Consider the following 18,884-nt stretch of genomic DNA (forward strand, 5'->3'; position numbering starts at 1 on the left):
CATCAAATATCATTTATATGTGCATAATGAATTATATATGAGCACAAACAGTAAGCGTAAGCAATTTGTAAATGTCAGAACACACCTTGTGTATTTATTTATCATTGTGTCCATACATTCTATTATACGTTTAAAAGTATTTCTTTTTCAATATATCATTCCTCTGTGATGCGATGCCGTAACACATCTAATATGTACTTAAAGGGGTGCACGATGGACTGTTATTATTTTCCTAAACTTGATAGGTACATAATTTCCATATTTAGTGTTTTTACAATTTGTCCCACTTCAGTCCACATTGTAAAACTGAGCAATGATCGTTATAGTCTTTAGAATATAGCAATGAAAAATATGCATCTGTTTATCTGCCCAACATTTGTATCATTAGGGTTAGAAATAAGCATCGCTTCTGAAGAAACGCCACTGTCTATTGTTAATATGTTGAGCGTGTATGCTGTGTGGTGTACGGTTGTTAGGTTTATTTTTTTTTACAAATGATACATAACTGCAAATCACCTAGGCCTGAAGTTAATTGTATTATAATGATCTTTGGCTATTTATAACCCATCATTCCTAATGACAGCATTATGGAAACAAAGAGTGAAGTTGAATATGTGTAAATACAGAGAGCCACCAGAGATACAAGTGAAAAGCATCGAGATACACGGAATTCAGAAAAAATGGGTTTCATGTGAATTCTTCTGAGGCTGTGCAAATGCAACGTCTATAAACCACAATGTGGCTCACTATTAAACGCCTGCAAAATTGGAGAATAATTTTAATAAAAATTGAATGAAAATGCTTTTGCATTAATAATAATTTCAGCTCGTAACGTGCACAGGTATTCGCTCACTCTGGAAGAGAGAGAGAGAACGACTTGGAGGGTGTACTGAACTGCAAGTAGGAAAGACAGCCAGGTTGGTGAGCTGGCACCAAATTTCCTCCCCCAAGCTCTGGGGTCCTCTGTCTATTAAGGTGTTATTGGCCAATTAATTTAGTGTGTATATGTGGGACAAAACCAGGGCACCTGGAGAAAACCCACGTGTGCGAGGGATAAACACTCAATCTCATACAGATGGAACAGGTGGGATCCACGTTTGCACACCTCTATTTATGTACGTATGTTGAACTTCTTTCACACCCGTACGTAGCCAACCGCGCTAATCGGAGGTGCGGGGGAAGGACAACGAACTAAATACAAAACTATTCTAAAGAAATTAGTTTTCAATATATAAAATTAGTTTTTTTTATCATGATGCCCAGGGGAAGGGAGTTTCACGACATCTGTGTGATCCGCGAACCTTCAACGTCTTCACAGTGATGGATTACAGGCATGCGTACCCGCTGCACATATTCCTTCCACTAGATGTGCTACCAGTCATAGGAAAAACATTATATTCAATATTGAACAAAAGCTATTGTGATTAGGAGGTGATTTAATTTGTTTGTGTTGCTGCAATAAAAAAATCTATTTTCATCCTGAATTTGGAACAATCTTTTTTCCTCCTTTAAAACCTAGTCTATATTGCTCATTCTGCACAAAGGGATTGGTATGCGCAGTGATTATGTGAACATTGTCAAAAGTTTGTTTATGTTATATTTGGATGCCTGAAGGCAAAGTTTATCTAAACTAGTTAGGCAATAGTGGCTCAGTGGTAGAGCGAGCAGCTCGCACAATCGTAGGTTGCAAGTTCAAATCCTAGTTGGGGATTGACTCAGCCCATCATCCCGAAGGGGTAGATAACATATGTACTACTTTATGGGGAAGCCAACATTGTTGGCCTGAGAGATACATTTACCCCTGCTATAGGAAAGAGATGTAAAGAGGAGATGCCTTCGTGCTCGTTGGAGCAGGAAATCATTTAGACCTTTTTTGCCGGATTTTCTGTAATGATTAAATCTCGCTGAATAAAGTACCGCACTTACAGCTTCCTGCAAGTTTTCCCATATACCGCTTGAGATGATGAAAGTGAATAATTATATTTTTCGTAATTACATTACTTTCAGTAAAAGCAATAAGCTTGCTCCCGAGCGCTATATTCGTTTACGTAAACACAGCTTTAATAATGAGATAGGAGTAGCATGCTGGGCCATGACCCTGCGCATCACGGAGATCTTTGCTTCCCAGCAAGAGCGTAATCATTTTGTTTTTGGTATTTCCCTCTGTGTACCATCTCGGGCTACATTTTTTTTACAACTGATAGAGCTTCAACATGCAAAGTGATTAAACACTTTAATCACAAGTCAGCACTACATGTGGAAAACCAAATGACTAATTAACGTAAAGCAATTACGGGGATTAAAAAAAGAAGCATCGTTATGAATATAGACGTACAGGTAAGCAACGGGACAGGTAAACAATGGAATTCGGTCGCCAAATGAGTTCATAATCATCATGTTCTAATACTCAATCGGACTGAAATGGATTCGTATGGATTTCGTGATATTAAAAATCAGCATTTCCCGCTGTAATCGTGAGATATCGCTCAATATGTTCCGTTTAAATGGAAGGAGTGTGCAGAGCAAATGCTCGTATTTATCAGCACTTCTAGCTTTAGCCAAGATAATTCATTTCGGAAAAAGAATCGGTGGACAACTTGAGCTGGGAAATGTAATTTGCCCCCTTAACATTTCCAACTCAAGAAAGCACAAAGTACCAGGTCTAATTGTAATATTTTTTCATGAATCCATAATTAAGTACAAAACTGTAGACATAAAATGCACGATTGCTGCAGGCCATGCTCAACATACCAGAAACACAATACCACCTCAAGTTAGAGATGAGAACCGATATCTGTAGGTGGAATTCACCGAAGAGAACGGCACAGTTGATGTGGCCCAAAAGGTCTTCGAGAATTTACTATGCATAAAAAAAACTAACGTAATGATTCATATCCCTTTGTCGATCCACTGATGAATGAAGGTCTCCATATATATGGAGCGCCACGGTGGCAAATTGTTAACTACCTCGCCTGGTATACAGGAGGTCGTGGGTTTTATCCCAACCCTGACACCCACTGTATATTTGGAGTTTGCGTTGTTCTCTCCCGTGGTCGTGTGCATTTTTCTCTGGTCCCTCCGGTTTTCCTGCCACATTTAGAATTGACGTGCATTTTAGAGTGCTTGGCTGATAGAAATAGTCACGTGATAAGCCACTTCGTTGAGCTATCATTTGCAGCCAGGTTGCTTCTGAAAATGAGCTATATCGCTTCAGTGGGCCTTACCTGGTAAATAAGATAAAATAGTTTTTAGTTTTCAGTTTTTGTCACCTCAGTGATGAGGGGTTTTTGACCGTACTTTACCAGGCTGATATCAGCGTGGGTTGCTGAAGGGAGTGGTAGAGGAAGGTTGGTGCGGGTGGCTTTAGATTTCACTCACCAGTTATGTTAGCCATGACCGGGAATTGACTTTACATCACCGGGTTCATAGTGCAATAATCACTATACCACCCCTCCCCCGCTCCCCCACCACGTCTGATGTTCCACGCAATGGTCATCAGCCCTTCTGCTCTGTTAAAGGACCGTTTTCATGTAAACATCAGCCAGTGCCCAAACACGAGGACCGTCGGGCCAAAACAGCAAACTTTTCTGTGGAAATTACAGTGTGACTGATGAATGCTGTAATCCTGTGTTTCTGTTTGCAACGATGCATAATCGTGCGAATGTGTACACTCTATGTACATGTCTAATGTACATGTGTACACTCTATGTACATGTCTAATGTACATGTGTACACTCTATGTACATGCGTACACTCTATGTACATGTCTAATGTACATGTGTACACTCTATGTACATGTGTACACTCTATGTACATGTCTAATGTACATGTGTACACTCTATGTACATGTCTAATGTACATGTGTACACTCTATGTACATGTCTAATGTACATGTGTACACTCTATGTACATGTCTAATGCGCCATTTTGTACCCCGACTGTTAAACCTCACTTTGAGTGTAAGTGCATTGCTGTCACGATCTGCCTCGCGTCGCACAGTGACTGTGTGATAAAAACGAAGCTTGTTTCTGGTGGTAAGATACCGCAGAGCAAACGTTCATGAGAACACTGAGGCATATATACAAAAACGCAATATATATCGGCGTAATGTTGAATTACGCTGCTTAGTTAAAAATGGTAGAATGATTTGAATTTGTTTAACAAATATGCTTTCAATCATGGGTCCGTTGTTCGATGCACAAGTGCACGGATGTGCAGGTGAGAGAGACAGAAAATAAGAGAGTGTGCATGGTTTACATACGTATATAGGACTGGCCAGTGCTGTGTTGGGATGCTATTGTGGTGTCATTATTAGCAACACTGCACCTGCAATCCAGAGGTTTGCTGGTCAACGTGGGCTGGTTATGTGAAGGGGAGGTGGATACCCATAGGTGGAGTTTGACTTTTATATTTGGGGTAGGGGGCAGTGCTTCGCTTTGTCACACACATTAGGAATTGTGGGTGCATATAATTAATTAATGCCTGTTGGGTTTTTTGTTAATTGTAAGCTACTGAAAACACATTAATAAAGGTGTCCAGTTTGGGGGGGGGGGGGCATTGCCCCCCTCCATGCCCATCCGCAAACTCTGCCCATGTTTATATCCCAATGCCTGAACCACTGCACCACCGTTAACAACGCTTTGTGTTTATTGTCAATGACAAAGGGGAGCGGTGATGTAGTGGTTAGCGCACTCTGCTATGAACCCAGCGGCCAGGTTCGACTCCCAGTCACTGGGCGCACATGAAGGTGGCTGAGCTACACCTCCCACCTTTGAGCCATGTTGCCATTCAAAGGTGCTCGCTAACGGCACTTGCCCCAACAGTCTGTTAAGGCTATAGGGGGCTTATTTGTCTTGTTTATTGACACTGTGAGAATTATGCTGGTGGGGATTAGGACGAGATCCATGTTAATCTTGAATATCCAGGTCACATTCTGCACTCATTCTTCCTTGACATGCGCTCATTGAAATTAGTTTACCAGCAGAATATACCCAGTGTAACTCAACTTTCATGGACGAATGTAACGAATAATTAGGTGACCTTTCATCGTTTCCATATGTCATTATAGTGAGAGAAAATGTCAGTTTTATAGAAAATTGCAATGGAAAGTTCCATCGAGTGAAACAAAATCGATGGTTGCATTGTGTGGTGCCCTCATTGTGTGGCTGCTAAAGTCATGGTCAATAACCCCTTATCATGAACGCGGAAATGGAGATGGAATAATATATATTTTTTAAAAAAGATTGAGTGCCTCAGATTGTGGGATGAAAAAATGCCGCAGTTTGAATTTCTTTTAAGTTTCAGCACGCATCTTGTGGATTTCATGCATGGTAGAATGATTTCAGACATGTGCCATTTACAGCTTCACATTGCTACACCTGTCATCATTGGGGAGGCAGGGTGGTAACACTCATGCCTCACAGTCAAGAGGGCTTTGGGTGCGATTTTCAACATTGGCTGCCTTTATGCGTTTATTTTGTTTATGATCTCCCCCAGTTCTGCATGTGTTTCCCCCCCAGGTTTGTATGTGTGTACGTTGAATTTCTTTCGCACCGTACGTAGCCAACCGTGCTAATCAGAGGTAAGGACAACAAAACTGGTTCTCCGGTTTCCTCCCATGGATAAAAAAGGGCCTATCATCTAACTAAAATTGACATTATCCCAATGATTAAAAAAAAATCCCTGCAAAATTACTTAATTGGGATCACACATAGCAACATCGGCCTCTACTGCAGAAACTTGGCAGGAACCTTCTGAAAAGAGAGCCTTTGGACTCGGTGAGGCTTTCCTGGGTAAACAAGCGTAGTGATAATAACAAAAATAATGGTTTATTAAGAGCGTGAAGGATCGAAGTGTCAACACAAAGCACCGTTTAGTTATCTCGTTTTAATTGACAATAAACCATTAATAGCAATGTCACTTCAAATGTTTTCAAATACACTTTTTTTTTACTTCACTTAAAACTTATCTTTATATTGCCTCTGTAACCCATTAATCCTCTTTGATGCATGTTGCACGGCTTGATATTTAATTGAAGAACAATGCGTATTAAGGGCATAAAACAACGGTATCTATCGCGTGCTTCAAAAAGCACTTTTTTAATGTCACTATGAGTAACATCCATGGGCTTGAATGAGTCCACCCGCTGTGTTTAGCGCAGACATCAAACCAATATGTGGACCTCTGGGGAGAACACATCCTTCATGCGGCAGTGTTATTATGCTTTGTGTTTTACTCTATTCTTTTTTATATGTACAATTCTACCAACAGCTGTGCCCGTGCCGTCATGTCGCGAGATTAAGAATCCACTCGGAAACTTTCGCATTGTGGTTTCACATCATCCCATGATAGAGGATCGTCTGCGGAAAGAGATATTGCAAAATTACATCTGACATCTGTCATCAAGCTCAAGTTAATCTTACTCCACCTTAGGGGATGGCACTTTTCAACCCACCTGCCCTGCTTTTAGCGAGCAATGCTTGCCATATGATAGTGAAACTGATATATATATTTTTACATCATTAGACCTCCTTTGCCAGTACCAAAATAAAATAATAGGGTTTTTCCCAATTTTTCATGGCAACAAAACTGAAACCTTTTTTACAAAGAATCATGTGTGCATTAACCACAATACTTGTGGTCAAAATGCAATTAAAAAAACACTATGATAATACATGCATATGATATATACATTCTCAGAGCTGGAATTAGCCAAATGAAGTACAAAACCGATTTATTTATGAAAGGATTTTTTTGCATCGTCATTGGTAACCGCGAGATATGATCTGCATTGGCTCCTGGTTGCCGAACGAATACGTTCTAAGTTTACACTCATCACGCATAAAGTGCTTGCTACAAATGAGCCACAATACCTCTCTGATCTCGCCAAGGAACATAAAACATCAAGTGAAGTCCGGTCATCTTCGCAGGAGCGGCATTTTGGTTAGCCTTCGAACAAAGACGGTTTCCGCATTGGGTGCTTTCAGATGGGCCTCTGCAGCCGTCTGGAACGCTCTTCCTTCTGCTATTAGGAAGCCACTGGAGCTGTGCGTTTTCAAATCTAGGTTGGAAACTCATTCCTTTAGAACTGCTTTTTGTGTTTAGTCTGTTGTCCTTCCCCCACATCTCTGATTAGCGCGGGTGGCTAGGTATGGTGCGAAAGAAGTTCAACATACATACAATGACTGCGCAAATGACAGGTGCCTGCTTGGATTCAAACCCAGGCACTCAGCGGCGCCGGTTCAGGTGGCCACATTTGTGTTTTACCACAGTTCGTCGATCAGCAGGTCATGTGTGGTGAGGTAACGTGTGGGAACTCTCATGTCTTCCAAGACGTCTGGCCATCACGGTGGCCAGATGTTAACTACCTCACCTGGTATACAGGAGGTCGTGGGTTCCATCCCGACCCTGACGCCTGTCTATTTAGAGGCTCCATGTCCTCCCCGTGGTCGCGTGAATTTCTCCTCCACAATTATAAACATTCATTTTAGAGTACTTGACTGCGAAATTTCCACTTCGTTGGGCCATCATTTGTGGCCAGGTTGCTTCTGAAAAGGAGCTTTATACCTCAGTGGGCCTTACCTTGTAAAATAACAAGTCGTTTTTGTTGTTTAGTTCAGAGTAGGCGAGGCCATATGCAATCCAGAGAGGATCCCTCGCGAAGTCGGTCAAATGTACCACTCTCGAGGTGATCTCTCGATCTCCCTCACGTGGAGAAACCTTCCGCCAGCAGCGGACGTGAGCAAGCAATTGCAGGGCTGCGCCTTTCCCTTGACGTTATCGGGTCGGCATAAAACCCACGCGCTCACCTCCTCCCGAATGCTGCGATCCGAACTAAAGTACAGGCAGGCAGCATCGCATTCATTCGTTTTCCCCACAGCGGCTAACGCGGTTTACTCGGGAGGCGGGTGGTGGTGACGTGGAGTCGCACGGTGTGGAGTCACGTGTGTCCCCCGTGCCTTCCAACGCCCGTCGCTCAAATGCTCAACATTTCCAACAACTTGAGGGCACTGCACGGGTCGTCTCAGCCAATTGGAATGGCGATGCCCCGTCACTGGTTTTTTGCATGCGCCCGCCGCAAAAACAAAAGGCTCCCAAACCGGTAACCGCGGTGGTTGTGGGTCATCGCTCCCTTTGTGCGCCGAGCTGTGAAAGACATTTTCGCGAGCGCCATTTGAACCTTGGTGTCCCGGAGAACTACGCGGCTGTGCAATTTTCAGCCACGACTTAATGTATTTTGAACCTATGTGGAAATTCATATCTGCACACGGTGGTTTGTGCTTATTTTTCGGGAAATGTCCAAATATATATCTTCATGGTGTGATGAATCCATAATTCCAATGCTATATTAAATTAAAATTTTCTTCTGCCAAACTGCGCATGTATTCAGTCTGCAAAGACGAGACCTTGTCCGACATATCATCTCTAGAAGAGTCCAGGGTGTTGTTTTTTATGACTTCTGCATCAAGCCTTAACTGATGCCACTAGCTGGTGTAAATCCTCATAATCGGATGAGTTAATCAGACACGGCTCTCGTCACATTTCTAGTTCAGTGGTATTTACTGCATCCACTTTGACACCAGTGACGTTCGCTGGACATGTGCTCATCTTTAAAGCGTTCGCAATAAGGTGTGCTCGACCGCATCCACACCATCCAGTTGTGGCCACGTGCACGAGCGCTGGACCTTGACTGCGCCGTTATTAAATACTTACAGTTCGATAGCATGGGGTGAAGCGATGGCACACTGCTCATCGTACCCTACTAATAACCCGGTAACCTGAATTCGATTCCTGGCCACGGAAAATATCAGTGGCGCTTGAAATCTTAGCCGGTCCTGCAATTTCCCCTCGCCCCCGCCCTCCGTCTTCTGCCTTCAACAACCTCCCGCAGCAGACTCAGCAGCGTGGCGAAGTACAATCAAACAACCCCCATGACCGACACGGCACGGGGTGGCCTCTATCCCCCAGTGGACTGACAAAAGAGCTGTCAATTATTTTCACATTAATTAAACAAAGTTTGAGCCCGACCGGTGAAGCTATAAGCACTCCGTCGCTTGAATATGTTTCATATAATCGGATTTCATCCCTCAAAGCCTCCACATATAAGCCATGGCGTTGGCAATGCACATCGTACGGAGATTTTAGAGCGTTCCACATGTTTGCCAATGGTGTGATGGTTTTGAATGCTTCTATTGTGCGCTGTTGAAGATCATTCAAGCCTTTTTTGGTATAATGAAAAAAACTACTTAAAATTTTTAATTGTTTATTAAATATGTTGGCAACATTTCAAACGCACAGTTTGAGCGTCAGATTAATTTGAATTCTTTAATCATAGACGACACCTCTATGGACACCTTGTACATCGATGACTCCATAGGGAATTGCCTCTTGCTCTAAAGGGGAGCTCGATACCTTAATTCAATATGCTTACAACTCTGATCACGAGAAGACAGCGTTTCCTTTTTGGACATCAGACTGTCAATACGGGTAGATAGCCCTTCCAACATACTTTCCATACATATATAAAGACTTTTAGTCATATACTTAACGCGTGCATCATCTCACCCTTCTGGCATTGATAGGACAGTTCTGTTTTCACAATTCCTCCATCTCTGTGGCATGTGTAGTGATGATGACGATTTCTGCAATAGGGCAACGATAAGATGGAGAGGTTTTGTCGCTGCTCAAATACCCCTGGAACAATTGTAGATGGTGTCCACCAATGGTATCACTTTGCAGGACTGGTAGTGCAACTGATTGTTTAAGGGCGCTTAATCAATTATCATTATTATTATTATTGGTCTGCCGAAGGACTGTGGACAAGTTTCTGTTTGCGGTGATGTAAAAAGTTAAGGGAGCAGCCCTGCATTTTCTTGCTCATGCTACTGCTGGTGGAAGGGCCTTCAGTAAAGCGAGCTCTAGAGAGTCCATCTAGAGGCTGATTTGGCCTAATCTTTCCATGCTAGCCAAACATCTTAGAACAGGCGGGGAGTGGCAATATGTGAACCCGCTACGCACGACCTGCAGATCGACCATTGATGCTGCTGGGTGGACAGAAACGGGGGATTTAATAAACTTGTCCTTTGATTCGACTGCCATGCAGGAGATTGAACCGCCAACCTCTGGTTTATTAAAGTTGCTTTTGAAGCGAACTTCCACATTGGATGGTGAACGAGTTAAATGTAGTGCTAATATTGAAAATGTGAAAAAAATTGTTTTAGATTTTTTTCCCCCAGCTTGTACAAGAACTTGCTCTCTCTCGCGTTTTTTATTTTTCTACCGCGTGTTTTTCGGCACAATGTCCGACGTTTCGCAGCACATGCTTGGAGCTCCTTCAAGAACTGAATACTTTTTTTAGAGCACAACTGTAAAAGCCTTTGCAATCATATTTTGTCGATGATTTCTAAGTGAAGTACATACTAAATGTGACCTGCTAAAATGTTGCCAGTGAAGATATCGTAGAAGAGAATAAAACTAGCGTTTGAGTTGTCCCTCCTCAGGGCAAGTGACTTTTTGAGAATTGCAAATGACTTAGCTGTGATGTTCAATTTCTGTATCCAGTCCGTGTAGCCAGCCCCAGTGGTGATGCTAGCCACTGGAAGCCCCTAAGCAGAGATTGTCTTTTTGGGGGTCTTCCTTTTCAATTTATAAAATTCATGTCAGGTGACAAGAGAGTTATATACACCAAAAATATAGATGTAATGAGATAAGATAAATGTAGTGACTAATTAAGGAAGAGAGATGTAGAAATGTATAAAGATGAGTGAGAGAGTCATTGTCGTTTTCACGTGAATGAGCTGATGTTTATTAGTGTTCGAATTTGAGCTGATATTAGATGCACGACTATTCTTTTCATAAATCTTGGGGCTCTCAAGCTACTTGAGGCCTGAAGCTGTTGCTTGGTTCGACTGCCCAGCGCCCTTCCCATAATGCAGTTCTGCAGTCTCAAATTAATGTGTATTTTTAATTTCCATGTGATTATGTTTTATCCGTGTTTGAATTTTTGAGGAATTGTTTGCTTCTAAATACTCCATTCTTAGAGAACTGTCCATATGTCAGTTCACGTGTCACATTTCCGTAAGGTTTTTAAGGCACCAAACTGCAAAGTGAAATATTACACAACAATAATTCAGTTAATCGGTCTGCCCCCTATCTGCTCGAGAGAAGGGCCTTTGCTCAACATCTTTACCCTGCTTCACCATTTACGTTACACTGCAGCATTAATGACAAATGTGGCGAGATTTTTTTTAAATGTGTTTTTAATGCATGAGGTTATCCTATTCAGTAGAAAATCTTCATGTTTTCCATTTCTTTACAAATTGTCTACTAAGCCTCTTTCATCCACTATCTTTATTTAAAATGACTTATGCTTGGTGTAACAATTTGGTCCTATTTAAAAATGTATGAGCAAGTATTTTATATGCACATGCTTGTGTGTAGTGGAGTATATTTACATAGTAATTGTATGTTCACCTCTTAAGCTGCCTAACCATAAGCACTGCTTATTAATATCCCCACGCTACACTGCTTCACAAAAAGGCGAGAGCTTGATTTTTTTTGTTCAGGAATATTTCATCTGATGAGCTAGTTCAGAAGGTGGGTAGAATATGAAGCACTCTCTACAATGTAATACGTTGCTCCTGTTTCAAGCGATACGCACATGTGCAGTTCATCTTATCTAAGACCGTAGGCTGTTGAGGATTCTATTTTGGCAATGGTTTATTTAGAATTGTGCCACGATATAAGAATTTTTCTTACGTGTCTTTTTGCTTCTCTGCAGTGAAATATAACAATTGTCTGAAGATGTTAAAGTCCCAATGAAATAGACGATTTTGTGTAACATCGAATGAAACTTTGTACATGCTCTTCTACAAAAAATTATAAAGGTATGGAAGTGGCATGCTAATCCTCCAACTGCAAGTGAGGACATTTTTAAATGTGTGTTTAATATTGACGCAACACCATCATGCAGTTTTGGAATTGTATGCACATTCAATCTACAGGCCCTGTATAGATATATTTGTTTCATGGTTTGTTGCTCTGTAATATAATATAATTCCTCTTATCTGTGTTCATGTTGGATTATGTTGGATTATGGATGTGAAAATGTAGTTGCAATAATTTGTTTACGCTTTAAGTTTACCATGAATTCTTCAGAATGCATGAATAATAGGAAGAATTGTGGACCCCACGTACAGTATAATGCATGTATTGTATAAGAAGATGTCAAACAACAGAAGCTGCGCTGAATATTCTTTTTTAAAATTCATGACTCAAAAATAGAGCACAATAGTGTAATTACAGATGAACTGCATGTTTTGTCCTGTTAGTATTTCACCCTATCTAGCTCAAGATGTCATCAAGGCCAATCTCATGCCATCGCACCTCGCGCCTACACTTTCTACCCGCTTCCAGATCCCACAGCCGCTGAACAGTAGACACGTGACCTCCAAGATCTGCGGAAACAGTATCCCAACCATTAGGTCTTAGGTCTCGGTCACTGAACTCGTTTAGCACTAAATCGGAGCTCTTGTTAAATGATGGGACCCCCTCAGGCGGTGTGCAGTTAATCCTTTGGGCGAAGCGAGCTCTTAGAATTAAAACCAAAAATATCACTGATGGCAGCGGCTCTGGCAACATTCAACAACAAAAATACTTCCGCAGTCTTTGTTAAAATAAAGCTGTAGTCTGGGGTAAATTAACAGGATGCGGGGGAGGGGATGACGGTCAATTGCAAATATAAAGGAGATATATATGGTGGGACATATCTTTGTCAGGGATGCTGCCATGGTGTAAAGGTCAGCACGTTGGACTCGCAGTCCAAAGGTCACCGGTTCGATCTCCCGCTGTAGCAGTTGAAACATTGGGCAAGTTTTTTTTTTGTACAAATTTTAACCCCCCCCCAACCCCACCCTCTGCCCTGCCAGGAGCATAAATGTGTACACCACAGTTAGTCGGTTGGCAGATCGTGTGCGGTGGGGTAAAGTGTGGGTACTCCGATCTAAGATGTCTGGACACTGGAAGACTAGGCCAAAACAAAAATACTCTCCGGCGGGGCTCCGTGGAGCTCTCTCAAGTGGGAGGCCTTTTTTTCCGGCGGCGGCGTGACCCAAAAAAAAATCGCAGTCCCGCACCTTTTTTGCCACCTTTTATACGCCACTCGGGATACAAAAAAAATAGATGGATAGAAGTTAAACAGTCCGTATAAATATTGTTGGTTCTTTCGGTAAAGTCACGTAGAAGGGTAACAATAAAATAATAAAAATATAAAACAATTAAATTCTCACGACGTTTCGACTGCAACACAAGCAATCATCATCAAGTGTGAAAACCACAGCAAGAAAATTTGGAAAAAGTGGCGGGTTTTTTTTAACGTTAGCACCACGGAGAGCGATTTGGCAGTTATCCAGATGGACGAGTCCATCTATTTTATTGTTTCCCTTCTACGTGACTTTACCGAAAGAACCAAGAATATGAATCCCTGCAGTCACGAAAGTTTTAAATCAAAATTTAGTCCGTATAAAGTGACAGTGTGAAGACTCGACGCACAGTTCTTATTCGACTGTGGCTTGTAACGAAAAGGGTTAACGATCTCTTTGCTACCTGTGATGTGCGATGCGGCAGTACAGGCATGGCAGAGCAGAATGTGCCACATATCTCTTTGCAAAAGCAATAGGGCTGAAGAGTGTGATCACCAGTTCATGGGTTTCACACTTGTAATAGAAAACATAAATTAGTTTTCCATTCAGAGCTTTGTGTTAGTTTCCCTCGCCTTTGACAACTGTGCTATCACATTGTGGTCTCTGCTGATGGAACCCACATTAAAGCATTACATTTGGCTCCCCTTCTTTGTTTTTACGGCATATGTTATAGGTGAATACCCAAATGTGCATTATAAAGCACATTTAGTTTTAACTATGTACTAAATTGCGGGCGAATTTTTTTCACGTTATGACTCTCAATTCCTATGCTACCACGGAGAATTGGAAATAATATTTTTCCTGAATTATTTTCATCACAATTGTGATCGAAACAATATTGAACTTTCAGCCCTGAAGATGAACGGGTTGTGTTTAAAATTTAAACAGGACCGTTAGGCAAAATAACTTTGACCTCAATTGAATTGGTGATTCAAGTATTAGCTTTAATTAATTGTTGAAGATATTTCTGATCAAAAATATATCTGCTCACAAATGCACAAACATGCCTGCACATGATTTTTGCATGGGTATCTCGGACTCACAGGGGCTGACTTGATTTGAACGAATTAGCCAGTTATGGGAATTTGGCCAGACCAGGGATTTTATTGGCATACAGTGGAATTTTACCAAGGACACCAGAGCTGACATCTCTGCTCTTATCAAAGAGTGCCGAGGGATCTTTAGTGTCCACAGAGTGGAAGATATTTCTATTTAGTTTCTCATTTGAATGACAGTACCTCCTACACAACAGTGACCCCTTAGTCTATGCTGGGGACATGGCTGCACCCTGTCCTACGAAGCAATCAAGTCTGTTTTCTCCCTTATTGCTCGGTGGTGTGTACCCATCAAGGTAGTGATGAAGCTTAATTCGTTATGCTTAGATTCTGATGAGATCATTCTCCAAGGTGGTTTGGCAAATATTGATCACCTTGACATACATATCAAAGCGTGTGAAAATCTAACCATGCTCTTGTCAGGTTTATGAGATTCCTGTGAAATTGGAATGTGCTTTCACCGACCATGAATATATTTGGACTTGTATGAATTGTTTATCGTTTGCCATGCATGCAAATGTTGTTAAACCCCAAAGTATGCATATTAAATATAATCAGAGTTATTCAAATACATGCAGACTTACAATAACGATTAACATTACATTTGTGTGTCTTGTCCTGCTTACTGATGTGGTGAAATAAAACATGTAAAAAAATAACATTTGCTATGTTCCTCTGGGCTAGTTAAAGAGTGTCCTCTACATGACTTTAGAATCACATGCATTCCACTAAACATTTTCGGAGTGCAAAATGTGTATATTATTTATTTCTTACATAATTCCACAGGGGTGTTTATTCTAATTAGCAAGGATCGTCAGCCACAGCACAATAATAGTTTGATTTACAAACTAATTACGGGTATTTTTGTTTTAATTTGGCAACTTTAGATCACGAATTTAGCGCTGAACAGCCTACTTTTTTTTCGTGAATTGTGTTTCAATGTTTGTTTGGTTCATTTCTTCTACATTTCGGTGCATGCAGAGCAACGTCATGTGGACAGCAGAACTGATATTACCGAATCCATGAAAATTGTCTCAGTGTAAAGCATGCCGACCACTCTATCATCGAGTTGCAAATTAAAATACGTTTTTTTTTAATTAGAATTATTTATGTGTAGACGCCGACTTGTTGGACGTTAAGCGCACCCTCCAAGAGTGAGATTTACAACTGCAACGTAGTGAGGGCCTCTCTTAGATCAAAGTGACCTTATATGAACAAGAGCCCCCTATATTTATAGCATGGGGGCAGGTGATAAAGATGGCCAAGTGCCCGGAGATACCACCCACTGCCTGCCAGCCACTAAATAAATGCATACGAGCAGTGCTTGCCCTACAGTAAAGCCATGGAATTGCTCATCCCTTTTGTGAATATCTGCTGCCCTCAGGTTGTGCTTGAATTTAAATGATGAATTCATATCCTCCCTTTCAGTGCTGCAGGCACAACGATTCACGTCACATCGTCCCCTTGTGGCATAGTCTGGCCGAAATGGCGGCGAACTTTGGATAGTCTTTTCGTGCGATGGGGAAATGCTGCTGTTGTGTAAATGTTAAGCGCACTGGACTTGCAATCCAGAGATCGCCAATTCGATTCAGTATCCCCGTTAGGCAGTTGAAATGATGGGTAGGATTCTTAAATCCCCCCCCCTACCTTTGTTCACCCAGCAGAATAATTTGTCATACCTCAGTCCATCGGCAGGTTGCGTGTGGTGGGGTAACTTGTGGTTCTCCCACCTCATCTAAGACATTTAGTGGAGGCCCTTCAGCGTGACCAACCAATAGCAGAGCTGTACCTTTATCGTGTTCTGTTTTAATAGTACAGGTTGTTGTTTTTTTTGTTAAATATAGGTAGGTGATGAAATGGCTATGGCGCTCACTGCGTAATTTTTGTTCACAATTTCAAATCCTCTTCCAGGCAAGCAATTGCAGGGCCGCACCTTTTACCGATTCTGCACACGCGCCTCGCCCGTGTGGGTGACCCTCGTGCGGCGCTCCGTGTCTTCCCCCGTCTTCTTTTTTCAGAGCTGTGCCCCGTGGACTGCGGTGCCCATGGCGTGTGCATCGGCGGGAGCTGCCACTGCCAAGAAGGCTGGGGCGGCGAGACGTGCGACCAGAAGGCCTGCCACCGTCACTGCGCGGAGCATGGCGCGTGCCGGGACGGGAAGTGCGAGTGCAGCCAGGGCTGGAATGGGGAACACTGCTCCGTCGGTGAGGCTTTCGGGTTTTTTTTTTTTGCCGTGTTCTCGTTCGCGACTCGGGCGTGGAATCTCAAATATGGACGGAACAAAGGTCACCCAAGTTTTCATTAGTCGAACTTTTGGCACGTCTCTCAAAAAAAAAACAAATGGATTACGCGAGCGGGATCTATTTCGTTTTTGAGTGCTTCCTCAAATGTGGTGTGCAACGAGGTCAGTGGCAAGTTCACTGCACCTCCATCCCCAGTGCCCCCCGGTCTGGGATAGAATATAGATTGGCGAGTCCAAAAATTCAGGTGCCATTTATTTTGGCTCTTATTCGAGGTTCGAGACCTCTTACCTCCTCGACTCAGTTGCAGAAGACAACATATTCCTGCTATTGTATGTTTTTGCAACGACAGCTAACCTCCACGTGAGGCTTTGAAACACGTGCTGACCTGCATGGAAAATTAGTCCTTTATAATATGTGCATGTGCTCCACCTTTGGCCTATTGGTGTAAGTCCAAGTATGCGCCTCCAAGTTTATTTGTGCACTCTTCACCTTTTGTTAAAATGTATTTATCAGTATTCTGGTCCACATGTCATCGCAAGTTATAAATACTGGATGCAAACTTTAATCCTTCGGTATTTTGGTATGGTGCTTTTCTAAACTAAACGATTCAACTATTTTTATTTTACCAGGTAAAGCTCGCCGAGCTCTATAGCTCTTTTCAGAAGTGACCTGGCTTCAAATGATAGCTCGACGGAGTGGCTTATGTAGAAATTCATAGTACCTAAATACTCCAAATGCGTATTTGTAAAAATCGGAGGACCCGGAGAAAAATCCATGCGTTTAGTAAAAAAAAACCGCTGCTGCTGTTGTTGTTGTGCCCTCTGAAAAAGGGGCCACCGGCTCTCTCATGTGTAAACTAAAACCAAACTATTTTTAATGTAACCAGAAGCGACCTGGCCACAAATGATAGCTCAAAGAAGTGGCTTATTACGTGGAAATGTATAGCAACCAAATATTCTAAACGCGTGACATTGATTCTAAATGTGGAGGTGAAAGCCGGAGGACTCGGAGTAAAATCCACACGACCATGGGGAGAACATGCAAACTCCAAATATACAGGCATCAGGGTTGGGATTGAACCCACGAACTCCTGCATACCAGGCGAGGGAGTTAACATCTTGCCACTGTGGGAAATACCATCTCATTGCACCAAGAAACACAACGATGAATGCATACATCGGAAAACAAATGCAAGTTACAGACATCATGTCGACTAAAGGAAAACTAGTGGGCTTGGACAGGCCACATCGCTGTAAGGAATTATGATCACTGGTTGATACTAATGATGGAGTGGCAGCCGAAGGAGGGAACGCTACAGAGGAGATGCCCATCATTGTGATGGAGCAATATTGTGTGCAGAAGGGAGATGAATTGTTGCATTGCGTGACTGTGGGGGATAGTAATGGTTTGGGGATGCCGTCATCCAGTGGTGGTTGATGATGATCATGATTATATGTGTAGTGTATGAATGTTATCAGCTTGCCTTGCAAATTTGTGTTATTTGACCCACGGTCTAATAAAAATATTTTTTTTGTATTATTATTGTATATGTTTTACAGTAACCATAATTATTGTAAATACAGAACATATGTTTCATATATTCACAATTACTAGGGGTGTGCCACCAGTTTGGAATTGAAATTCACCTGATTTTCGGCTTAACGAGGGTGTCAGTTGAGATTGACGCAAACAGCGTCGTGCGTGATCGGAACGGAGATCTGATCACGCTGATTATGTTAGATCGATCACATCCAAACCAAATACTAATTAACTTAAATAAATGGCCACAAGATCAATAAAAAGCATAACAATTCCACCTGATTGTTTAGCACGTAAAGATACGGTAAAAGCACCATTATGAATCCATAAAACAGGCATTAACCATTATAACATTGCAGCTAACTTGGTCTCGGTGAGCAATGCATTTGTGCTTTGCCTCGCTGAAGCTGCAGAATGCATTGCTTAGCGTTTTCTCCGATGTTGATACAGAGCCTTTGATTTCACGTAAAGTTACAGCCAATTGCTGTCAAAGAAAAACAGTAAAAGTGGAGGCCCTGCAATTGCTTGTTCATGTTGCTGCTGGCAGAAGGACCTCTACTTGGATGGAGCTCTTGAGAGCCCCTTCTAGAGGGAATCTTTCGCCTACTCTTCCACATTGGTCAGATGTCTTTACCCCACTACTACGCATGACCTACTAATCAAATTACGTTGGTATACTGGTGAATGTCGGGCAGTGGTGGGGCACGCCTGTAATCCAGCACTGTGGTGGCAGCAAGGGTTGGAGGATCAACCGCGCAAATGACAAAATGTTGCAAAACTTCCTTCCCGCGGGGATCGAGGTGCAATATCCTGACATGCCAGCAGAATACAGTACAGCAAAGTGTGCA

The 18,884-nt window shown here is 42.1% G+C and overlaps 1 protein-coding gene across 5 annotated transcripts in view; it reads left to right on the forward strand.

Annotated features, from left to right (window-relative positions):
• Window positions 1–18,884, forward strand: part of LOC116944204 (teneurin-3-like) — a 456,734-nt gene that overhangs the window by 369,923 nt on the left and 67,927 nt on the right. For all 5 annotated transcript variants that reach the window (XM_076068250.1, XM_076068253.1, XM_076068251.1 and 2 more), the window contains one exon: window positions 16,273–16,458. In XM_076068250.1, coding sequence (XP_075924365.1) covers window positions 16,273–16,458 — 186 coding nt within the window. The remainder of the gene's footprint in view (window positions 1–16,272; window positions 16,459–18,884) is intronic.

This window comes from Petromyzon marinus, chromosome 20, assembly GCF_048934315.1.
Source record: "Petromyzon marinus isolate PM22_M1 ecotype Great Lakes invasive population chromosome 20, UKy_Petmar_22M1.pri1.0, whole genome shotgun sequence".
NCBI lineage: Eukaryota > Metazoa > Chordata > Hyperoartia > Petromyzontiformes > Petromyzontidae > Petromyzon > Petromyzon marinus.